Raw genomic sequence first — 25,550 nt, forward strand, 5'->3', positions numbered from 1 at the left:
TCATTGTGGCATCTCGTTTTTCCAGTGTTCATTCCAATTGAAGGTTCAAATCCAGGCTTGAAGTTTCCCTGCATTGGATCTTTAGAAGCAATAAATGGATGAAGATTCAAAAAGTTAAGCTTGTGTTCCCTGACAAACACCAGATTAAAAAAAACAACAACGACAGAGCAGAAGACCTCCAGGAAAAGGCCAGAGATTGTCCCTTTATAGGTTCTGAAAAGCCAGAGTCCAAACTCTCTCATCTGTTGTGCTTTTGTGTGTGTATGTGTGTGTGTGTTTATATTTGTCAAAGCACTTATTGTTGGCTTACATTGGGGACAAAGACATGCTCACAGAGCCTTGAACTTACACACAAACACACTCACAAAGACAACGTGGCTCACACACCTTGCTTCCTGATGATCCCAAGAAGGAATGTGTGTTAGGCATCGTTTTAACCAGAATATAACTTGGAACAAGACGTTGATTTACATTAAAGGTGAGGTGTACAAAAGAGAGGAAAAGAAGAAGACTGATATAAAGAAACACGGAGGCAGAGACAGTGAACAAGTAGTGCCACAATGTGAGAGGAAACAAAAGTTACTGTACTGTAAAGTTACTGTATCAGTCACCTAAATATGACGTACTGCACGAGCTGCAGATTCAGCAGCCCCACAGTGTGTGTGTGTGTGTGTGTGTGTGTGTGTGTGTGTGTGTGTGTGTGTGTGTGTGTGCATTAAAGCTGCAGAGTCAGTGCTGGTGTGATTTAGCTGTATAGGTCACCACTAGGACGGTGTGGGATTACAGTTGTGTGTGTCTGTGTGTGTGTAAGTGTGACGTAGCACTCAGATGGTAGAATTGTAACATGTTAATCCCTGTCAGATTAGCCTCTGTTTCACTCGTGTTAGCACGCATCCTGTCTCAATACATTTCCTTCCTCCTTTGTTTAAGCCATCTGACATTGCTTGCTGCATTCACTTTTTCTTTCCTGATGCTTTGGCACGCTCATTTTAAAAACAACATCTATTTCTATCAGAATGGATTAGCGCAAATCCCCTGCTTTGCTAATTCCCTGTCCAGCACTGTCAAATCCACAACTGGGATTAAGACTAAAACTTTTTTTGACAATAAACAATCATTTTTACAACAGTTTGTCTTCCGCAGGAATACTGTATACTCTAAAATGTTGTCATTTGACAGCACTGAAATAGTCTTGGAAAAATAGCAAAATGCATTTCAGGATTTCTTTGTGTTTACACCTGCACAGTTGTTTCAGGATGCAGACAGCCAGATGAAGACAGAGGCAACTGGGCAAAGATCCAGCAAGACAGATCAAGAGGACAGATTTAAACAGTACAGATGAACAGGCACTCAGACAGACAGATTGACAGGCAGACAGAGAATAGAGAGACAGTCAGGCAATCACAAGGACAGAGACTCAGTCCAGACTGACAGAACAGAGTGCTGGTTGTTTTTATTGCTGGAAAATGTGGTCAGAAGCATTCCTGTCCTCCTCCAACCCTTCATCAATACACTCCCTCTCTTTCCTTTGTCTATTCTTTAGGAAGACAATCTGAAATTATGCACAGTAATCATTCGAATCAGAAGAATAAGTGCACACAAACAGAATAATGGAGCAGTGTGAGTACAGTCAGAGAATGGGAACACATTTTCAGAAGGCGCAGTATTTTGTTTAATTGTTTAATAATTGATTTGGTCTCAATGTAAGTGCCATTTAGATTAGTCTGCAAGGTCTACTGTTAGCAGCCTGTCTTTCCAAAACCAACACTTAGCCTGCGTATGAATGACTAATCAGTGGATGGCAGGTCCAACTCCGGATTAGTTTGAATGTCGAAGGATTTTTTTAAGCATAAAGGAACAAATATATAGGCCAATTAAATGTTTATATTATTGGAATCCTGTTGTCCACAAAAAAATATTAGAGAATAAAAAAATAAAGGATGAATAAGAAGCTTTTCTCAGCAGAGATTCTGGCTGATCAGATTTGTGTTCATTTTGTAAAATCCAATATTTTTTATTCAGTTCTTTAAATATCTCTCCTGACTGAAATATAATCCCTGGCAGCAGTGTTATTATTTTAGCTGGTTGCACAATGCAGAAAAAAATAGGCTATTTGTCTGGAAAACCTTTTTGGGATCAGCATGTGTCATGTGCTTTAGATGAGTTACTTCTGCTGTCAGGTGTAAAGAGGATGTTGTTGAATCTGGTTTTATCAGAGCTTCAGAGGCAACACATCACTGAAGGACATAACATTGCAGAAGGAAGTGAGTTTTCCAAACTTAGAAGAACGTGAATATAAAACTCCATTAAAATCCTTTTTTCCAGTCGTGTAGTTACATATTCTGCTTCTGTCGAGCAACAGCCGTGATGAGAGCAGCACCTTTCCCACTGCCCTCCTCTGATGGCAGGAAGGTCACGTTACACTGAGGAGCCAAAAGCCTGGCAGTGTCTTGAAGGACTCGAGAGAAACTAGAAACAACAACAACAGAAGAAGAAAACATAAATTCTAAATTCAGTTTTTGAAAAAGTAAGTTGAAGAAATATTATTAAGAGGGGAGATACTTGAAGTAGCTCTTACGTACAAATAAAAACATCAATGCATTTATTCGAATCAAACCCTTTTCAGTACTTTCACACCACCATAAGAACCAAGAAAGCCCAACATACTGAGGATGTAGTTTGTAGAGAGCCCCGTCCACCCCTACAGTGATGTTCAGATGGTCCAGTCCTCGGTTCTCTCTGATCTTATCCACCACTGCTGCCATGCCGGCCCCACACAGCTGAGCTGCCCGACGTGACACAGCTCCACATACCTGTTTTACAATGAAAACTTTATCAGAACATTGCAACACTAAACAGACTGTTGGTGCCACAGTCTCCAGTCAAAAAATATCACATCACTCCTCAGCCAGGAGAGATAAATGTTACTAAATCCAAAAGTGAGATTGTACTGTAGTTCATACAAATGCAATCTCTTAACCTCTCTCTGACATTTTAGACAGACTTGAGACAATAAAACATGGTTGCACAATTGTGCTATTCTGCGGCTTTCTTCTTCTAAAGCTCAGAATAACTTATAACTGTTAAAAATAAGGTTTAAAGGTTATGTGTCACATTAGTTTTCTTATGGCCTATGTACTGACGGATAAATGAAAAGTTATAATTTACATTCATATTGGATGTTTGACATACATTAAGAATAAGGTTATCAGTTAGACCTGTGACCTTCCGGCAATGAATAAATCTGCTGTGAGAAGACTAAAGATGTCAAACATATGTATGTTGTATGCAGTTGGATAAACTAGTAAAATGCACTCTGTTTGTCAGAAGCTAATATAATACTGTTATGAATGCTTAAATATCAAAGAAAATCACTTATATCTACAGATGTCCTGCATCCTCAGGTACATTATTTAGACATTATTATTACATAAAATAATATGTTCGATCCTGTACTGGTAATTGCATTTTATTTAAAAGGAAAATTTCCTACAAGTTGATAAAATAAAGTCTAAAACTTAATTGGAAAACAGCTGCTCATATTTTAATTCATATACCTCTTTAACAATGATGCTGTCATCACAGTTGCTGTCGAGCCCCAGATGCTGTAGAATACATCTGACCTGCAGTAGAGCCAGGCGATCACTAGAGGGAGACACACAGTGGATGTTCACAGTTACAATGTTCGTCACACACTGGCAAGAAGATGAGTGCATTCAGAGATTTAATATGCATTTTCACAAATTTTACAAAACTCAAATGTCTGACACTAAAACACAAACACACACACACACACGCGAACGCACACACACACACACACACACACACACACACACAGGCAGTTTCTCTTACCTCTCGATCTGTGACAAGTATTTTGTCTCAAATATTCCGGCTGTTTTCAAAGCTTCAGTGACGTGTCCTCTGAACAGCAAACCTCCTCTGGTTAAATCCAACAACACCTGACGAACAATTTCTCCTAAATACATCCCACTGGTAAGCTTTTCAAACCTGAAAATTCACACAAGCCAATTGACATATTTTTTCAAAATCAGATAAACCCTGCAACACAAACACAAACATGTGCCTAAAAAGTATGAAGTTCAGGTTACCGAAACACATTAGCTCATAGCGACCTTAAAAATAAGTGAAGGAACAATGAACACACTCAGGCGGTCACAAACAGACACCAACACTGTGAGGGTTTCTAACCTTTGTTTCCCAGGGTTCACTGAGTTTTGGTTCACCTCACAGTCATAAGGCGTGATGATGTCATCCAGAGAGCCATCATCACCAAGGCCCCCCCACTCTGTGTTTATACACATCTTTTGTATCTCAGCATCACCTCCCTTCTCTCCTTCAGACCCATCATCACCCTGCTGCAAGCAGACACAAAAAAGTGGTCTAACTTGTGTAAATATTCAATTAACGTAACCTCATCTTACTCATAAGACTTTTTCAACCTTATCCTCCTCTCCTTTTGGTTTTCCCTCTTCTCTGTTTCCTCTTACTGTCTTCTGTTCAGTCTTCTCAATGTTCTTCAGTTCCTCCATGTAACACACATTAGTGCCCGTTCCTGTGAAACACCATCAGAAGCTTCATTTGCTGTCTCAGAGAAAGAACTTCAAATATGAAATGAAAAGAATCATCTTTGAACATGAACAGTCCATAAATATAATCCCAATCTAAATTGTGAAATGAAAACCAGCCAACATGATCTGTCTGTAGGTCACATACCAGCAATCAGACCAATCTCACACTGAGGGTCTTCATATGCACAACTCATCATGGTCCCAACGGTGTCATTAACCACGGCTACGATGTCCAAGTCAAACTCCTACAGGCACAATCAAACAATCAAAAGAACACCCAGATACACACACATCACTTTTTTTTTTATTTTGCTTCTTGGCCCAGCAATTATTGTGTGACATGACTTTATACAGGTTAATTCTGAGCCAAAGGCAACTGGACTTGGTTGAAGTCGGTTTAAGTTGCCTTTGGATCAAGCTTCGACTTTACGTGACGACTGAGAACCTACGCAGACACTTCATACAGGTCCATTACTTCATTAGTTTTAACCCCAGTTGGACTTCCAAAGATGTAAAAGGTTTCAACCTGGAATTCAAATTAAATTTTATCTGAATGTACTCAAAGCTTTTTAAACATTTTCACTGTAAATCATTTCGAAAAATCAAGTAATATCACCCTTTGCATCTTAAGTGATATTCAATATTCAGTTTTATCAGTTACATACAACCCCAAATAATTTGTCTAATGGGGGTGAATACCAGGGCACTGTAGGTACCAACACATAGATTTATTTGTTGTTTTTAAAGGCTGAAATAATGAACAGTAGAAGAACACACTCTGAGAATGAGGATATAGTCAGAGAGTCATGGAGTAGGATTTGAGATAATTTGTCATTATGACTTCGACTCTCGTTTCTTACTTGCATGAAAAAAAGTCAAAAGATTTTCAGAAGTCTTGCAGCATTTGATAAGATTTCTTAGAAATCAAGGTCATCACTTCCTTCTTTTGTACTCACATTGCGTCTCTTGATGGCCTCCCTCAGCATTTCAACAACATCCTGTCCTTCACAGTCTGTGGCCTTAAAGCCTTTGGTCCAGCTCACCAACGTGCCCTACAGAATGTACAAAAGTTAAAATGACCAACTTATTTGTTCTCTTTGGGATCTTTAAACTGCCTTTAAATGAATTTACTTAATCCCAGATTTACACACTTACTGTATCAATAGCCGTCTGCTCACAAGGAAATGAGAAGGTGAAGCCTGCAGGGAGATGAGCGTTCTTCATCCCCATGTAGTCCAAGAAGTCACCAACACACTGCACTAAATGATCAAACAACTATAGAAGGAAAGAGGCAGAGACAGAAGGAAGAGCTTTATGGAAAAAAGTCAAGGAGGTGTTTGATTGATCAGTCTGTGCATATGTAATGGTACTATATCTTAAACAAACATGCCCTACCTCTTCTCCAGTTCCCTGCATTATCTCCAGTGGGATTGTGTAGATCTTATGGTAAAGTCTTGCATTCTCTTGGAAACCTTTTTTAAAGTTCACCAGCATTGCTCTGAAGTTTGTTCCTCCAAGATCCAAGGCAAGGTACTTTCCATGCTCTGGAGAAAACCCCCCAAAAAAGAACATATAGTTTACTGTATTCTGTCTCTGACTAATCTGTTCATTTCATTCATCATCTCCCTCCAATTATACATAAAAATATAATGTTTAAAAACGTTGTTTTGTCTTGAAGATAGTATTATCATACAATGTACTTGTTCAGCATCCACATACTTGATTAAACACAAGAGGCAAAGACACAAATAACACAATCAAAATCTTGCGGCGATGCAAAAGGGCACAGACTGGAAATAAACTCTCCAAGAGCCTGCAGGTGCAATATTTAAAAGTGAAAATGAAGGCTTTGGAAAACTTTACATATCATGAAAAAGATTTTCTCATTGTGAGTGTTCTAGATTAAGTGCTGACCTGTTCCATCAGGTGTGTGATACACAAAAGAGGGCAGCATCTTGATAGTAGACGGGCCTTTAGTCTTCAACCCGGCCTCTAGCCCCGCCCTCATCCTGGCTTTCACCAACTGCAGCTGTTCTCTGCTCAGTCTGAATGGACACAGTGTCTCATCCACCTGGAACACAAGTTACATAGACACTGTCTATTATTACGTATAGATAATAATAATAATAGTATGTAAGCGTGTATGTTTGTACACTTTTTCGCAGTCTCATACAGTACAGAAACACAGCCTCACCTGTTTCCTTCGTGATGCCAGTCTCTGGGCAACTGCAGAAACTAAAGCTGCTCCTTTGCTGCTGCCACTGTCCGAAAGGACAAACCTGACATGGCACTCAGGAAGTAACCTGCGCACTACTTTATGAAGACGTTTAGGATACCTGGAGTGGAAAGAGGCTAATGTTACCTTCATATTCATTTGAACAGAAACCATAATATGGATCAGTTAGAATAAGAATTCATAATGCTGTTCTCAGTATCAAATGTGGTGAATTTACCTTATAGATAATATTATTCGAGATAACCCTAGTTACTTTTAGATTGACTTATTTCTAAACATTTAGGAAGGGAAATCCGGTTTTGACTTATTAAGCTCTCCCACCAGCTCTCCCACCAGCCTCTGCTTTATCGGCTAAGCTGGACTCAGTGTTGTCTATTTCAACTGCATTGCATATACGTACATATGAACTTGATTTGTGTTCAAACTTGTCTCCTTTTGTATATTGAGTTGTGGCAGGATTTTACTGTCCTCTGTCTTAGTGACATTTTAACCTGTCAAGCGTTATGTTCACTCCAATCCTTTGTAATGTAATTTTGTCAACAGTACCTAATGTGAGGTACCAGCATTGGAATTCGATTTTTGTCATATACTTCCATAATAACTTACTGTGGGTGTGTCTTGTACACGGTTCCATCCACACCTACAGTGATCCTTAGTGTCCTTAAATGACGGTTTTGCCTGATTCGTGTTAATATCGCCGCCAGTCCTGCAGCCACCAGATTGGAGGACCTGAAGGACACTATGGTGCTGACATGTTGAACAGCAGTACAGTCGTCCTTTGATGGGTTCAGATCAAGGTGCATGAGGAGGTTTTTGGTGTTCGTCAGACCATTTTTGTAACTGAAAGAGACACATTTCGATGGTGTTACTGTTTTCTGGAGTGTAAAAAGAACAGAGGGAGATACAGAGTGATAACTCACTCCTCCATGGCTGCTACATTTGCAGTGGTGATCTTTCCTTTAGTCCTCAGGGCTTCAGAAACATGGCCATCAAACAAAAGTCCAAGTTTAGCCATCTTTAATACCACCAACCTCACAATCTCACCCAGATACATCCCGCTGACCATCTTCTCAAAGCTACGAACACAGAAACAAACAGGTTTAAGGTGAAAATTATTTCAATATTGCTGTACAGTATGATGGGAAATTCTGCTTTCATCACATTTGTTTTCCTGGGTTGCTAGACGCTGCATCCACATCTCGGTCAAACTCAGTGATGAAATCATCTAGAGCCCCGTCGTCTCCAAAGGCCCCCCACTCAGTGTTCACACACATCCTGCCCTCGTCTCCCTCCACCAGGTCGATGTTACGTAGACCCTCCATGTAGCATGCATTTGTGCCTGTACCTAGGCACACATGTAGGATACCCATGCATTCATTAACACTGTTCATTTTCTATCCTTTAAGTACAATATCATGGTAAACTTGGCTAAATGATCCAATCCTGAACAGATAAAATGTTTTTATCTCTACCCTAATTCTTATCATAACTTTAATCCAACAACTATCTTCCTTTCTTGAGAAATTGTCGAGACCTGAAAAGGTTGAATCAAAGAAGTTCAAAAATGGTATACAAATCCTCATGCTCATGCATGAAGACACTTAACCACTAGAGGGAGCAGTTCTACAACCAGTGACTGGATCACCCTGGACGTGATTCAACAGAGGAAGTTCAGTCACAGACTGATCAGCTCTGATTCTTAGGAGTGTCAGTTTTTGATACATTTGAGCCAGCTTTTGTTTTGTTTTTTTTAAATTTATATCATATATGATATATTGAGTCAGTTGTGTAATTTGTAGTTATTTTTGTCTCCTCACTTCAACAATTTAGGAACCTTTCCTGGCAGCACAAACATATTTTATAATAAGATGATCAATACATTATTTTCTACTTCAAACAGTGAAAACAGGCTGGTGGTTGTAATTTAACTAATCATTCTTTATAGTCCAGGAGATTTTAGCATTTTAACTGAGTGCTTCATTAATTGCATGAATGCACTCACCAATGATGAGACCGACATCACAGTAGTCGTCATCAAAACCGCAGGTCATCATGGTTGCTACAGTGTCATTAACCATGGCTAACACCTCGACATCCATACCCTGCAGAGTGAATGACAGAGACAACCACAACAAAGTTTGAACATATTACTCAGGGTTAAGATGCATTGCAGTCAGGAAAGTGTTGACCAATGGAGGAGGTTATCAGTATTATACACTTGATTGGGTTTTTCTACAATCCTACAGTTTCACTGTATTCTGTCAGATCTGACACTCATTGTAAACATTTCAACAACCTAAGGTATGAGTTATATTTATTAACTTGTGCTTCTTTCAAAATTAATTTGTTTTAGCTACATGCTAAGAAAATGATCCTCAGGTATGACTAACAAATGTCAGATGTGTCAAACAGATGACGAACCCCAGTTCTGTTGATAGCATCTCTGAGGACCTGGACCACATCTTTACCCTGAAGACCTCTGACCCGGTACTTTTTACTCCAGTTCAACAATAATCCCTGCAGATGAAGAAAGGAAATAACAACTCAATAAACAACAACAACACATTCAGCAATAAACAATAACACATGAAAACTAGACAAATGTTTGTGATTTGTTTACCTGATCCAAGCTGGACTGTTCACATGGGAATGAGAAAGTAAAAGCCAGAGGATGTTTCTTCTTCATGCTGATGTTTTTCTCATGCATGAAGTCCTTCAGAGACTCTGATACATGGTCAAAGAGCTGCATACAAAGAAAAGAAGAAGTAACACAATTCAGGGTTTAAATTATAAATGATATATATTTTTTGTTTTATGTGTATCACCTCCTCTTTTGCACCTCCTTACCTCTGTTCCTCTCCCAGTCAGAAGCTCTTTGGGTATCGGGTAGGTCTTCTCCTCCATCTCCACTCCTCCTTTCCTGATCCCCATACCCTCCCTCACTTTCACTTGGAGCACCTTAAACTTGGACCCTCCAAGATCCAACGCCAGGAACTGTCCTTTCTCTGCGCGGAGAAAAGAAGAGAGAGGAAAAATAAATATCTGTGTGTATGTTATATATTTCTTTGGAACAACCTACAGCTCTGAAAACTGTTAATGAGGCGAACCTGATCCATCAGGGGTGGAGCAAACATGTGTTGGCAGCATCTTAACAGCTGCTGCGGCGTTGCTCTTAGATGAAAGCCCTTTCTTCATTTCAGCCTGGAAACGAGCCGAAATGTCTCTAAGCTGGTCGTCATGGAGTCGCATCGTATACAAGAACCGATCCACCTAGAAACACAGGGCAAAGATGGACTAGAAATTCTGATTTATTTTCCCTTTAACTGGACTGGGATAGTGAGAAAACACAAATCAATCTCTTTGTCTGCTCTTTTTTCTGTAACATCTTAATCAGTCTTTTTTCACCACAAAAAGGAATAACACTGCAATACGCGTTTGATTTTGGCCATTTTGGATTTGTAGAGAATGCTGCCAATGTTATTTAGCATCATAATGTCAAATCCCAATAAAAGAGCATGTGAAGGGGACAAGGTCACTCTGTGGAGGCACCTGGCTGGATGTCACAGTGTGGGTGCTGTTTGACTTTCATTTAACTCTCCTGTAAAGCACTTTCAGTTTGTGTCCATTCTGGTGCCTGATGTGGACAAAAAAAGACTTTTGGGTTTGATTTTTTGCCTAAAACAAAATCTCTGCTTTCTTCATACAATCAGATACCTCTCATTGGTCAGTTTTGCTTTAAATGTTTTTATTTTTTACCTGTTAATCACTTTATCTGACACCTTCCCCCCAACAGCAGTTTTAGATAATAAAAAATTTAACTTTTTAAAAAGTCCATCTTTTAAAACTCAAAGTTTCACAATGGAATACAACAACATTACAACCAGTCAGGGTGTGGTTCTCACAGTTGGGCATACTGGCAGCTCATGAGGGTCTCTCTTTTAGACTAACTAACCAGGTTGAGAGATACCACGCTAAGTGGGGGAACGACATCACATTCATCAAGGGACTCTGATAATGGACTACTGCTATTGGAACAATTGTTTTTTTTTCTTCTTTTTTCATACTATCCGCCAATCTTGTTAGGCTCTATGTTTTATTTTGTTCTTTTGTGTTTTTTCTTAAGGTGCGCGTATAAGCACATGTATAATAATAGGCATATATGTGTGCAGGTGTATTTAAAACTCTTTTAATGCCATTTTATTTTCAGTTTCGGTTGTCTTGATGTATTGTTTGTTATTGTTGGGGCCCAATCCGAACGGACGACACATGTGTGTCCTCCTGTGGACCCACCATCCACAGAGGAAACCGTAGGGATCAGGTGCAGCGTGGCGGCAGTCGGCGGGCAGGGGCTTCGGCGACCTGATCCCCGGACACGGCTTCTGGCCTTTGGGAAGGAGCCTGAGCTTGTGCGGGAGGTGGTGAAGTACTGGCTCGATATAGTCGGGCTCACCTCCACGCACAGCTTGGGCTTTGGAACCCAGCTCCTCAAGAGGAGCTGGACTCTTTCTCTGGAGTAACGGTTAGATGCGGCAGGCTGTTGTGGGCTTGCTCATAGCCCCAAAGCTCAGCCGCCATATGTTGGAGTTTACCCCAGTGAACGAGAGGGTCGTGTCCCTATGCCTTTGGGAAGGGGACAGGTCTCTTACTGTTGTCTCACCCTACAGCCTGAACAGCAGTGCAGAGTACCTGGCCTTCTTGAAGTCCCTGGGAGGGGTGTTGGACAGCGCTCCCTCTTTTCAAGAAGGGGGATCGGAGGGTGTGTTCCAACTACCGAGGAATCACACTCCTCAGCCTCCCTGGGAAAGTCTATTCCAGGGTACTGGAGAGGAGGATCCAGCTGTTGGTCGAACCTCAGATCCAAGAGGAACAATGCAGCTTTCGTCCCGGCCGTGGAACACTGGACCAGCTCTACACTCTCCATCAGGTGCTCGAGGGTTCATGGGAGTTCACCAAACCAGTCCACATGTGCTTTGTGGACCTGGAGAAGGAGTTCAACCGTGTCCCCCGTTGCGTCCTGTTCGGGCAGCGGTTCGCTGCCGAGGCGGCTGGGATGAGGATCAGCACCTCTAAATCTGAGGCCATGGTTCTCGACTGTAAAAAGGTGGCTTGCCCTCTCCGGGTCAGTGGGGAGTCCTTGCCCCAAGTGGAGGAGTTTAAGTATCTCAGGGTCTTGTTCAGGAGTGAGGAGAGGAAGGAGTGCGAGGTCGACAGACGGATCAGTGCTGCGTCCGCAGTCATGCGGTTGCTGTATCAGTTTGTCGTTGTGAAGAAGGAGCTACGCCGAAAGGCGAAGCTCTCGATTTACCAGTCGATCTTCATTCCTACCCTCACCTATGGTCATGAACTTTGGGTCATGACCGAAAGAACGAGATCCCGGATACAAGAAGTTGAAATGGGCTTCCTCCGTAGGGTGGCTGGGCGCACCCTTAGAGATAGGGTGAGGAGCTCAGTCACCAGGGAGGAGCTCCGAGTAGAGCCACTACTCCTCCACATCGAGAGGAGTCACCTGACGTGGTTCGGGCATCTGGTCCGGATGCCCCCTTGACGCCTCCCTGGTTCAGTATTTCCCTCCGGGAGGAGGCCTCAGGGTAGACCCAGGACATGCTGGAGAGACTATGTCTCCCGGCTGGCCTAGGAACGCCTCGGGGTCTGGAAGCGCTGGAGGAAGTGTCTGGGGCGAGGGAATTCTGGGCGTCTCTGCATAAACTGCTGCCCCCGCACCCCTGTGACCCCACGACCCCACCCCGGATAAGCGGTAGAAAATGGATGAATGGATGTTGGGAAAAATAGAAATTGAATAAAAACTCACAAAAAATAGTCCACCTTTTATCTTTTTACCTTTGTTGTTGATAAGGAGGAGAAAGTATTCACTGCCAGTAAAAGAAGTTAATTATTGCTCAAAAATGACACACTGTGAAAGAGTTATTAACGATTTTGGGTATTATGAACATACAATTACAACCCATGGCTTCTGATTTAGTAAACCTGGTTGCAAACAGGTCTGATTTTATTCATAAAAATAACAGGATTTCACTTTATCCTTTTAATTTTGCATTTTTAATTCTGCATGAAGTTCCCTGAGTTAATGACACAGAACTATAGTAAAGTATCAAACTGAGGCAGTTGAACACATTTTCAGCAGGAGATACTGAATGCAAATTTACCTTGTAAAAATGTTATTAACATGTTCCCATTCTGCTTTTAAAACTTGACAGCAATCTTTTTCATCTAAGATCACCATCTCTGCAACACATTTCTATTTCTGTAATGGTGAAAAAAATAACAGGGTGCACGTTTAGTTAGTTAGTTAGTAGGACAGGTTCCCTGTGACATAAAGAGAGGCTGCAGTGCTTTTAGAACTGGCGGCAGGTTCCACTTTCGATCCTGACTCCATTTTGATGCACGTTATCTCCCACTGTCTTTTTAAAGCTGTAGTATCTACTAAAGGCAAACACGCCTGAAATGAGTGTTAAAATCTGATGGAAAACACTGCTGCTGAAAGAAAAGGTTTGATAAATTGTATGAATGATGAAACCCTGTGGATTATCTCTTACCTTCTTTGTGGGATCTTCCTGAAGTTTGGAAAAAAAGAAGGCAACAAGATGAACAGCCAACATCTTGACAACTCGTTGAAAACTTCAAGTTGTTTTGTAAAGTTCTCTGTATTCCTCTATCAGTGCACACAGCTGCACACACTCAACTGAAACATGGTTAAAAAAATAACACACATTCACTTTGTACACAATGAAATTCAAAGTATATCTTCCCTGTTTTCCTGCTCTGATAGTTTAGTTTTGCTGAGTCAGTGAGCAGATCAACCTTGGCTCTAACTCAATGATTAACATGCCAAACCCAACTCTCCAACTATATCATCTAATCGTCATATCTTACTGCCCAACCCAGTCTGCTTATTGTTTTCAATCAAGTGTCTGATGACCTCAACTGCAGTTTAACTAAACATCTGCAGACACCTAAGGTCAAAAAGGTGATTCATTGAAGTCCTAAGGCCGAAATAAAAATGTGTATTTAATTGATTTGACTCAATTAAACTTTTCGCTATTAGGTAGTGAGACCCTTTATGCATTTTTCTTTTCAGTCAGTTTTTAACCCTGTAACATTGGGTCTTTTTGTGTGCCTTATATCTCAAAATAAACATGAATATAAGATATTTAAAACATAATATTCTTTTAATAAACAATACACAAACAAGAAAAATCGTGTCATCCTATCTGTATATACATTTACAGTTTGTTTAAACTGCTCCATTAAATGTGACTGTATCCAACTCATGCTGTTCAGAGGTTTGACTTTTCAGTGTGCTGAGCAAAGGGACAGTGAACTGATTTCAATGCAGAACATGCATACAGTAGATTTTTTAAAATGTTCCCTGGTCAAAAAACATATCATCAGTCGTTAGCACAGTTAAAGAAGTCAATGATATGACAGCCCTCTGATCACGTTTATGTTAATCTCAGTTTCAAGTTGACTGAACATAATCAAACACACTATGGATGACTGAGAGTTTTTCTAAATAATTTTTGCGCTTGAACTGTGAATACATCCAATTTGAAAGGTTTAAATCCAGGGTAATTTAAAACAAACCACCAGATATTATCCAAAGTTTAAATAACAGGTAGGTTTAATAAATTCAATTTATGATGTCCATTGAAACCTCTTTGCTCATGTACATTTACCAACATTGTTTCTTCATTTCTTTTTCTTCTTTCTTTTCCCTTTGTTGTCATTATTGGTATCATCAGTTTGGAGTGCACTCTGATTGCTCCCCTCCTGCTTTTTGTCTGTCGACCACTCCCTCTGAAGTTGCCGGAGCAGATCGGGAGTCAAAAGCCCGTCTCTGACCAGCCGACTAGCGAGAGAGCTGTTAATCATCTCTCCTGAGCCTCTTTGCCACCTTTCACTTTTGCTACCCTTAAAAAAGTCACTGCTTGTGTCTCCATTGTAAGTGCCTGTCTGCCCGTGCTTGCTGCTCAGTGTCTGCAGAGGGGAGGCGATGGTTGGGTCTGTGGCCTTGATGAGACGGGTGATGTTTCGAACGCCCTGTTGGATGATGTCATCAAGTTCCTGCTGGATTTCTCGTACAAAGCTGGTGTCTGGGAACATGTCCATGAAACGGTAGCTACAGAAGAAATACAGAAACAATAAGGATTAAGATGAAAAGCAAAGAAAGAATTCTGTTAAAGGGAAAATTCACCTGTTCAAACATGAAATCTGTATTGAATCATATACGCCGTAGAAATGCGACTACAATGCACTCCCAGAATGCAAAGCACCACAGGCCACTCCCACTGAAGCTAGGGTGCTCTATATATGGTTTTCTCAAATGATTCTGAGATTTCTATCAGAAGTAATTGGCATCTAAGAAATTCCTGGCAGTAAACAAACTATGTCTGTGTCTGTGTAGCTTTCTAGCAAGATGGCGGCTTTTAGATTCTGGCAGTGAGGTCCCGCCCACTGATCTGTAATAGGTCTGTAGCTTCAGTGGGTCAGAAATAGGAGGAACTAGCGATGTAGTTTCACACCCTCTAACTACATCAGCCTCCGATGAAGCAAAGTAACGATTTACATCATGTTGTGGAGGCTCCTTTTCAGACAAGAAATATGAAGCTTTCTTGTCTCAGGGCAAAATGAGGGTGGGATGTAGAACCATTCAAAAATACTACCAAGTTTCCTATGATACTAAGCTTAAAGCAAATAGATGAAGTATCCCTTTAAAAATAATGTGAATTATAAAGAAGAATATACTGCCGTCAAATCAAAATCCTTCACTAATCTAATTTAAATACCAGGCAGTTACCTTAACCAGAGGTAAAGATCCAACACATCATGAACTGCCTCCAAGTGAACCAGGTCTTTGATGTTTTTAGGGGCAGCCAGAGGCCAGCTGACATGGCGACAGACCCAGTCAAAGGTCAGGGGCTCGTCTCGACTGAACTGACGGGCAAACTGAAAGAGAAATGAGACTGGTATCAGTGGCATTGAGAAAGTAAAGGTTTGTAATGCATAGCAGACAAGCAAATAAAGGGAATCTGTTTCAAAATGTCCTTAAAAAGTGCGAGAGAATTATGAAGAATTAAGTTAGGGATAGCAACACAACACTATAGCGCATTATTTACAATAATAATTTCTAATAATTTTGTTGTACGATTGTATAATGACAATAAAAGCATTCTATATTATAAATATATATAGAAATATTAAATATGATTAAACCTGTGAAATACTTTATGTATTGTGTATGTGTATGTCTCTCCACAAGCAAGAATCCCCTTTCTTCTACACATACTATAATCAGCACCTTTGTAAGAAGTTACAACTTGATTCTGAATCTCAAAGGTTAGCTGTTAAGGAACAACTTTAATACTGGAGCGAGTTTTATCAGTACCATAAAGTATGGGAGCAAAGGTACACTGCCCATAAAACGACTTCTTATATTTCTTTACAACTCTGAATCTTTGATAAATCTTTGATGTTTGATAAACAGAAGAATCCTGAATGATAAAGTCTAAAAATTATAAGAAAAGAAAAACGGTCCTAGAGAGGAACAAAAGATGAGAAACCTTTTCTGAATCAAATAGACCCAGTGACTGTTGTTCTTGTTCATCTGCCTTATTTCTTTATCGTCTGATCTCGGGCAATCTGCACTTGTTAGCCTGTGCTCATCCTCACCTTTAGAAAGGAGGTGCACACAAAAGGTTGCTTCTTGTTGATGGGAGCGGTACAAAAGACGTAGCGTGACCGCAGGTTGAGCGGGATGTGCTGAATCATGTCGGCCAGAAACTTGAAGTCGTCGATGTTGCAGACAAAATACATCCCGTCCACCCGAGAGAGGCTGACAAAGATGTCCTGCAGGGAAGAGATGGAGACAGAGGAGAGTAGCGGTGTTTGTCAGGAGAAGCAGAGGAAGCTTCTCATAAATCTTAAACTGGGTAGCTTCAGTGAAATGTGTCTTATTTTGAGCCTTGTGTGTGACTTTATTTAAGTGGATATCGGGCTGAGTGACTCTGCACATTACTGCTGATGATTGACAGACTTCTAATCAGACTACATGACTCACGCAGTATGTGGAGCATTGTCTACTTAAGATCATGGTGGGGAAATCGTTTGAGAACACTCTTGACAAACATTGGTGATGCCTACCACGAGAAGTTTGCAGGATTTAGTGGAAGATGTGGTCGTGTTGGCTCCATTGAACCTGGACCTGCAGCGCACAATGGGGCGGTTCGCTGCCGAGGCAGCTGGGATGAGGATCAGCACCTCTAAATCTGAGGCCATGGTTCTCGACTGTAAAAAGGTGGCTTGCCCTCTCCGGGTCAGTGGGGAGTGAAAGTTTGATATCTTCAAACCGACTTCATGAGAAGGCTGGATGTGCAAACACCTCCTTTAAAAAGTAAAGTCTTCAAAAATAAAGAAGTGACCTGACTTAAGCTTGACTTAAAGTCTTGAATGTCTCAAACATAAAATTAAATACAATCCCTACTCATTTAAATCATAGACTATGTAAATTAAATCTAAATAATTCAGGGAGGGTAAGAACATCTCTCTATTTTAATTTAGGACAAACATATTGTATCTGAATGTCACTGTGATGCATGTCTTGAATTTCCCTCAGGATCATTAAAATATCTACCTACTGTATCTATCTCTTTGCCTTGAATAGCCTCTGTGTTTGGTATCAGATGTTCAGGTGAAGATCATTTGCGATGTCGAAGTTTCTAATTTAGGTAAAGTTACAACAATAAGCTTCAACGTTATGTTTTATTTACAATATACTGGTGTGTAAGACAACAACATGATGTATTTGTGATGAAAATTAAACATTAACAGCTGAGTAAACTCCATCCACTGATAACTTCTGTCACACGTGAAGTTGAATGTCAGATCCTCTGATGCTGAAGCTCAAATTAACAGGTCCTGTGGAGTGAGTAAAACTTCTCCCGTCCACTGTTATGAAAACAGTTTGAAAGCAGCGCACTGCAACACCAGTTGAATAGACATGTAGTGAAACTCTCTGAAGGATAGTTTGGTGGACCATCGACTTGAAAACAGAAGTTCAAATTTCTTCTCAAACTTCTGTTTTAAAGTCAAAACATTTTTAACTCAGGACTCATCAAGAATGTAAACAATGAGTGGAGAGCACCCTTCACTGTTTCACTCACGGTTGCTATGTTGTCCGACATTTTCAGCTCATAATGATCTCATAATGTTATTCCAATGCTTAAGAAAAGGGAGGTGACTGAGTTCGTGCGAGTGCTTACCACTAGGTTGGACAGTGTAGCATCAGGTAGATGATAGGCGAACATTTCTATCTGCTCCGCTGTAGGATGCAGCCCTGCAGTCTGAGACAGAGACAAACACCTGAGCAACAACATTTCAGCTCACTAATGAACTGAGAGAGCACGCACTCACACAGGCTCATTCAGGGCTCAGAGGGAAAGTTTTAGTGTGCGTTTGTGTAAATGATCACCTCTATGGGCTCCACAGAGTGGCTGAGTATTTCCTTCAGAACAGGCAGATCGTCTCTGTGCATGGTGGTGACTTCACCCTCTGTGAACTTGGAGGAGAACCTGAAAGAGGAGGCAAGTTAAAAACCTTAGCTGGACAAAGTTTAAAGTGTTTAATACCTTTACTTCTTAACATATAGATAACAAGTAGAGTGTGACTGACCTCCCTGCTCGGCCTGCTATCTGAAGAGCTTGTGACGTGCTGATGGTCTCCATCTGTTTCTCCCCTTTCTCATTCACATTTGGCTTCATCAGACTGTTGAAGATGATACGTTTAATACTCCTGCAGAGCGGGGGACACAGAAGAAGGCGGTTGATTTAAAGAGCATATTGCAGGTTAAAGACAAAACTTAACTAATCATAGGGAAATACGTTAACAATACTGTTTTTAAAGAAATTCTGAAATTAATAACCCACAGGGTCTCCTGGAGACGTTTTAGTACGTGTTCGCACGTCTTTGCTTTTTACTTCCGCATTCGGCTGTGACGTAACATAAGGGAGTCCCGCTGAATCCCCGTCTGTTTAACATAGAAAATCATGGATCCGAGTGTCACTCCCGTCAATAAATAGGAAGAAAATATGTATTTCTTTACATATAATGATGTGCTGGCTTATTATTCTGAACCTGTTAGATGTGATAGAGAGCAGAAACAGGCAGGATTAGAGGAATAACGGCCTCAGGAGAGAAGAGAGACCCGGAGCAGGCTTCCTGCCGAGTGACAGGTGTCAGCTCGCCATATATGGGCGAGTGCTGTGTTCACATCAGCTTATGTAAAGTTTGTAATCACATTCAATCAATTCAAAAACAATTTGTAGAAGGTGCAAGTGACGATCATTCACCTTTACATTGTATGGGAGCTGCTTGTAAAAACGGCAAATCCGTTCAACATATTACGGTGCCGCGCTGTGCGCGCGCGAGAGACAGAGACAGACAGAGAGAGAGAGAGAGACAGACAGACAGACATAGAACCCGATTACACGGCCTGTGCAAATGCAGCACCATGTCTTTATTGTTTATTCCTCATGCAGCCCAGTGCTCACGTTGTTATAGAAAATACAGTGTATGGTGCAGGATTCTCCTGACGTGAGTTCACAGCGCACGTAATCCACACAAACATGCACAACAGCGCACACACACACACACACTCCGCAGTTTAATGCGTGCACATATATTAGGCTATTACAAAAAGTTTAAAGTTTTAATGGGATAGAGGACCGACAGAAGTAAAGGTTGTGTTTCGTTTCGTTTCCAAACTGCGCGTTCCGTCTTTCCCCACTGCGCACACACACACACACACACACACACACACACACACGCGCACACACACACACGCGCTCTCTTGTAACAGAGTTGGATTTATAATAAATCGTATGACTACATATATTAAAACAGACTGTCCGGTGTCTATTACGCGCAAACTACAGAATATAACAGAGGATTCCAGCAGATCAAATCATTAAACGCTGCGTATATAATATTTGATGTTAAACACCCAGAGATTTAAATCATTAATAAACGCTTTTGTGTCTGATACTGAAATATTCAACGTGTCTGTTCGATCGTTTCTGAGGTTGTGAGAATAATTCACCAAAACACACTGTGAATAATCAAGCCACTTACACTGTGCACCTGGATGTGCGCCGCGCAAGTTACACACTATTACAGTGAGGCATCCTGTCTGTTCTCACTCACTACCACGTGTCATTACACCTCTTTAATCATGTTTTAGCCTGTTTTTTGTGCTTTAATTCTTTTGTGCTGCCTTCTAAATGTTTGTTTGTAAAGTGCTTGATGCTCTCGGTGCAAGACAAGTTACCCCAGGGGCAATAAAGGCTTCATTCATTCATTCATACACAGACGCATAAAGCCGATCAAAGCAGAGTCAGAGAACGGGACTCCCTTATGTGACGTCATATGACGCGTTGTTGAAAAAAAGCACGTTCTAAACGGCTATGCTAAAACAGCCACTTTCTCCTCTAAATTAGAGCACTTATGTGTTGTAGAACATATTAAAAAAATAACCCACTTATTTTACAGCCATTAACAGACTATATAAAATATTAATTACAATTTTTTTTTAACCTGCAATATGCTCTTTAAGCCAAGTTGACACATTAAATGGAGTTGCTGCAGTCTTTTTGTTTGTACCATAGGAGGTATCTAATATAATTTCAGTCCATTTCACAGCCTATTAAAAGCTCCTCACGGCAGCTTTAATAGAAATCTGATCAAATTCTATAAATACAGTTTAAAGACCATTAAAGCGGCGCAGGGTAGGATTATGAGCTGAATGAGTCTGATGACCCCTAGTGGTGAATGCTGAACATGCCGGGAAACAACAGAACAATTAAAAGGTACTTAATAACTAATATGTTGAACTTTCCAGATAAAAATGACCAGTAGGCGAAACATATTCATAAAAAGCTGCTTGTGAAATGAAAGATTGACTTAACAAGGCTGTGAAAATCTATTTATTATTTAAAGCCCTATTCAGACGGCTGTTATAAGCTGCAACATTGATGGCCCTGTGACGTTTAATCAAAGTGATCCCAGCTCTGTGTCGTGTTTGGAGGTAGTAACAGAGGTGTTACAGCGACGACACTGTATCAGGAGAGCACAAAACTGTTTGCGAGTGCATGGAGGACGTCATGTCTATTTTGGAGCTCCAGCAGTGCTCTGCTTCTGCAAGGCTGGGACACCAATATTACACTGTTGTAGAATCAATAGGATGGCTGAGCTAAGCTGAGGCACTTTCAGTCTGCAAAGGGTTAATATTGGGGCGGAGGGGACGTCAAAGTATTAAGGTGTGTGTGATGTTATTTACAGGTTCAGGCCCATTCCAATGGCATCAGTAGCAACCAGGATCTTGCAGGGGTCATCAGGGTCATTGAACTTCTTGGCCTGAGAAAGCTTAGTGCCTGCAAATTATAGAAACACTTTACTTTTGTGTCTGTGAAAGTTTCTTTACAAATAACTCCAAATCTACGATATGACTGAAACCAAGTTGACATATTGGGTTGTAACAAACATATATCCTCACATACAAACTCACCTGGAGGTAAACTCCCATAAATGACCGCACATTCCTGCCCTCGGACCTCAATCTGCCTGCTGATGGAGTAGATGTCATTTTTACTGAAGCAGACGATACAATCTCCTGGTCTCAAGTTGTCTAATGAATCCACAGCTTGATCGAGGATTGTGAATGGAGTGAGACGCTGATATGTGTGCACCTAGTGCAGAGAACGAGAGAGAGAGAGAGAGAGGTCATCCAAAGGCAATCATTTAAACAATGAAAGCAGTGGCCGTCTGCTCTTCCTCCTGTACAGCCTTACCTCCACCTCCTCTCCGGTCGTGTACATCAGCTCTCTGATGAAGTCGATAGCTGCAGGTTCACCGCACACATGAATCTCCTCTGCACACAAACCTACACATGAAGAGTTCAAAGGAAAACAAGTGTAAGGCAACGAGGGGTGAAAATGACAGAAATGTTGTGTTTGATGTGTGATTCCTTAATTCATGATAGATCATGATGAATGGGGCTTTTGCAACCACATGTTACATGTGATCATGATTAAAACAGTGATTTGTCAAGAAAACATTCTTAAATCTTATATCCTCTGGACACTTTGTATCTCAGAGCTTTAAAGTTTTAACACAAATGTTAAAACCGTTCTCATCACTGCTTGTTTGATAAACATCTCTGATGCTCTTTTCTGTCCACACACATGGATTCTTATCTACAAGGATACTTAAGGTCTGCTTCCTTTGTACCTTCTGAACTTCTTCAGTCAGAAAAGTACAGGATCTTCTGTCCCAGGAACTTTTCTCATTGTTGTCAAAAAGATGAAAACTAAAGTGGGGGAAAAGTTGAAGTTTGCTGCTCCCTTTACCAGGAACGAAATTATAAAAAGGCCTAAACTTAATGATCTGACGTGTCTCTGGTTGAGAACAATCTTGATAAATATTTGCCATTTTGCTTTGTAATTTGTACGTTTTTAAATGTTTTACAATTATGTCTCTTATGTTTGTACAACGTTGTATATCAGAAATTCTTGGCCAGGACACTGTTGAAATTTTTCATTTGAATGATTTTTTCCCCCCAAAGTCCAAGGATGTTCAAAGCAGTACATGAAGTGGGGTGTGCGTGCGTGTCATTCACAGATGTTACAAACCCAGTAGTGCTCTGGTCCAGGCCCAACCTCTGGAAGGATCTCTGATCATTTGAATTTCATCAACAACAGCCACTTCATCTAAAAAACAAACAATTCAAATGGATGATATTTCATTAAAAGGATATTCAAGGCAAATGTATTTTCACCACAGTGACATTAGAAACAATGGGCGTTTAAAAAAAATAAAAAAAATCCCAATCACATTAAATAAGAGATTCAGTTTTCTCCCTCTTACCCCCTGAACTCTTTGAGATTTAAAACTTAACAGAATCAAGCTCAAACGCAAGTTGAAGTGATATTTATGCTATATCATACTACTGTTTATATTTTGTGTTTTCTTACAAGGTGTTGTCACATTGCACATCTCAATGGTGCAGGCCACATGACCAGCCGCTCGACCCTCCAAGTCAACAAAGGTCCTTTCCTCTCCAGTGACTAAGTCACACGGCACACCCTGCGAGTACGAGCATACACCCAATTAATATACAGACACAGAAAAAGTAGATTGTACAATATGCTGAAGAAGAAGAAAAGACAACATCTTAAAGATGCTTTCAGACATAAGAAATAGAAGAGGACAAACATTAAGAAACATTACCTACAGAACATCAAAACTAAAAGAATTTTTAACAGTCAGATTAATTATAAGTAGTTTTAAAAAAGGTTGAAAATCAAGGCTGCAGAACCAGAGTTATTGTCTTTGTCGTGTATACCTGGAGCTTACATTCCGACTAAACCTAAACTGGGCTGATTTATAAGATTTTACACATCTCCCTTTGGTTAAATTCTTTTTTTTAATTTTTTTTTAATCATAGCATCATGCAGTAGAACTAGTGTGTAACCTTTGAACAGGTAAGTGAAATACTTCTTTAGACAGAGCAGAGGACAGAGGAGAAAAGGTACATACAGCATTGTTGCTCTTCTCAAAGATCTCGTGTGCCAGCAGCTTCAGGGGGCCACAGTACACTGCGCTCTTTGCAGCCAGGTAGCGCTGGATGGCATGGTAGGTTTTTCCACTGTTGGTGGGACCAGCATGGAAAACGACCTTCCTCTGGATGGCACGTGCCTCGGGGTACCTGACAGAATATAACCCACTCTGTCACCACAGTTATATAGTTCATGCTTCCTTAAATATTGTAGAGGTACAAGTGTTACCACATTAGTAAAACCAACATAAGATGTTTAACATCATTCAGAGTAAAAGGGCCGTACCAGTTAGCCGGGACTCTGAGGTCTGAGATCTTTCTCAGGTCGTCCATGCAGTCCAGCATAGGGAAGATCTGCTTAGCATGGCGCAGAAAGTATGGATAGATGTCGTCGATATGACCTGAAGTACAATAAAAAACTAATTTAACAAAAGGTGCGCTCAAATGGATGATTGTCATGTATCAACATGATCGTATTTCGGGGTATAACTGAAAATGGACAAACCTGCTCCGTAGCAGATGTCATTAAGGATGATGTGCAGGTCAGCAGGGAGTGATGTCACTTCCAGAGCGTACTTCCTGAAGCTAATGAAGGCCTGATGAAACAGACGTGCTGTGAACACGGAAAAAAGAGAGGTAATGCTAACCATCAAAAGCATGCTGGTTATGGGGCGTCAGTAGATTAGTGGTTACTTTGCACGCCCCACGTAGAGATGCAAGTGATCTTGAAGTGTACAGCATGGGTTTAAATCCCACCACTCTCAGATTGACAGATTGGGCTTTGTTTTTTTTTTACCATGGCTCTGAGATTAGGAAAAAACAAGTGTGAACTAATGTGAGTTAAATTTCTCACCATCCAGGCCACCGTCTGCTGCCAGCTTCTGCATCTCCTTCCTCTTGTAAAACCTGTTCAGAACTTTCAGCAGCTCACCTGGATCACAGACACAAACAGCGAAGAGAAACAAGTCTCAGAAAACACAGACAGCAATGTTATCAAATGTCAAAACAACAAAAAGTCGTGTATCTCTGATAGCCATAATATGTGGAAAACTCCCGACAGCAACAACATAATGTCTTATCTGAAGTGCTTGACTCACAGGACACTCACTTTGTAACTCACAGATAGGTTCAGGTGTATTTACTCACTTTTCTCGAGAGGTTGGCTCAGTTCTGCTCCCACACCTCCATCTCCGGAGCTGTCAGTCTTCAGAGAGACGGGGACAAACAAAGAGGTGTCCGGGGGTTTTGCAGACGAGTTGTGAGATGAAACATGTCGACAGCAAACCACTGAACAAGCCCGGTGTTCTGTCTGAAACAAACCAGACTCTGAAGACACAGGACGGCTCCCAGCTCGGGGATTAATGTGGCGTCGAAGCCGAACAAAGAGTCGCAAACACTGGTTTACAGACATTTCTAAGGGTCGGCTGTCTCCCCACTGTGAGCACTTTTAGTGGGCCACGTAAAATAATGTGCTAGATATGTTTCATGCTGTTCAACAGCTGTCAATATCAAGTTGACAAAACACAGCCTGCTACAGAGGACGGTCAACACACTCCTCTTCCTACTGACACAACGTGGGTCAGGACCCGCTCTTTCTTAGCTGCCCACACATGTGCCTGTGTGAATACTGAGCAAAAATACAGACTCGTATTCGGGATTTAAAGCCGCTCGCTCAAATAAGACAAAGTCGAGGAAAAGTATGACGAGAAGCGACAATTTATTTTATCGTCAACATAGCGCAAATGGATAGTAAAGTATAATAAACAGGCAAAATACGAACTCCTTTGTTAATTAATCTCAAGATCGTATATTAAACACAAAGGTGTCCCCTTTGTCTGTAAAAAAAAGTTCTAGTTTATTCCCCAGCACAATATGTATAGACGATCTTTGAATGGGTCCCGTGTGTGTCTCACTTTAAAACGGGAACAACTCTTCAGAAAAGATGCTCATGTTTTAAAATGTAACTGGATTGAGAAATGTAGGGGAGAAAGAATACAAACTAACTAAACTAACTAATCTGATTTGTTTGTTTGTCTCATGCTGTAAATAGTGTCACACAGAAATTGGATTTTTAAATGCTGTTCGAGGGTTGTTCTCACCC

The 25,550-nt window shown here is 40.8% G+C and overlaps 2 protein-coding genes across 3 annotated transcripts; both read right to left on the reverse strand.

The window, feature by feature from the left end:
* Nucleotides 1-1,436: 1,436 nt before the first annotated feature.
* On the reverse strand, nt 1,437-13,695 carry LOC306820810 (hexokinase HKDC1-like). 2 transcript variants are annotated; one of them, XM_079338788.1, is made up of 21 exons: nt 13,380-13,695; nt 9,933-10,095; nt 9,673-9,830; nt 9,446-9,568; nt 9,247-9,342; nt 8,828-8,927; nt 7,987-8,170; nt 7,746-7,901; nt 7,432-7,665; nt 6,784-6,925; nt 6,504-6,660; nt 5,985-6,133; nt 5,745-5,864; nt 5,546-5,641; nt 4,735-4,834; nt 4,461-4,573; nt 4,210-4,373; nt 3,853-4,008; nt 3,558-3,645; nt 2,668-2,813; nt 1,437-2,469 (listed from the first exon to the last, which is right to left on the reverse strand). In XM_079338788.1, the coding sequence occupies exons 1-21, from the start codon at nt 13,440-13,442 to the stop codon at nt 2,334-2,336; spliced, it is 2,844 nt and encodes a 947-aa protein (XP_079194914.1). In that variant the 5' UTR covers nt 13,443-13,695; the 3' UTR covers nt 1,437-2,333. The 2 variants fall into 2 exon arrangements, with proteins under 2 accessions (XP_079194914.1, XP_079194913.1); XM_079338787.1 differs by having other exon boundaries at nt 4,210-4,376.
* Nucleotides 13,696-13,986: 291 nt separating this feature from the next.
* Nucleotides 13,987-25,084, reverse strand: supv3l1 (SUV3-like helicase). Its single transcript, XM_079339489.1, has 16 exons — nt 24,596-25,084; nt 24,303-24,380; nt 23,955-24,062; nt 23,736-23,850; nt 23,431-23,599; nt 22,866-22,977; nt 22,524-22,601; nt 21,684-21,775; nt 21,401-21,581; nt 21,173-21,266; nt 18,511-18,630; nt 18,311-18,410; nt 18,102-18,182; nt 16,513-16,689; nt 15,641-15,789; nt 13,987-14,962 (listed from the first exon to the last, which is right to left on the reverse strand). Exons 1-16 carry the CDS (start codon nt 24,858-24,860, stop codon nt 14,533-14,535), a joined length of 2,349 nt encoding a protein of 782 aa, XP_079195615.1. The 5' UTR covers nt 24,861-25,084; the 3' UTR covers nt 13,987-14,532.
* Nucleotides 25,085-25,550: the final 466 nt, after the last annotated feature.

The sequence above is a fragment of the Symphodus melops genome (genome assembly GCF_947650265.1).
Source record: "Symphodus melops genome assembly, chromosome: 3".
NCBI lineage: Eukaryota > Metazoa > Chordata > Actinopteri > Labriformes > Labridae > Symphodus > Symphodus melops.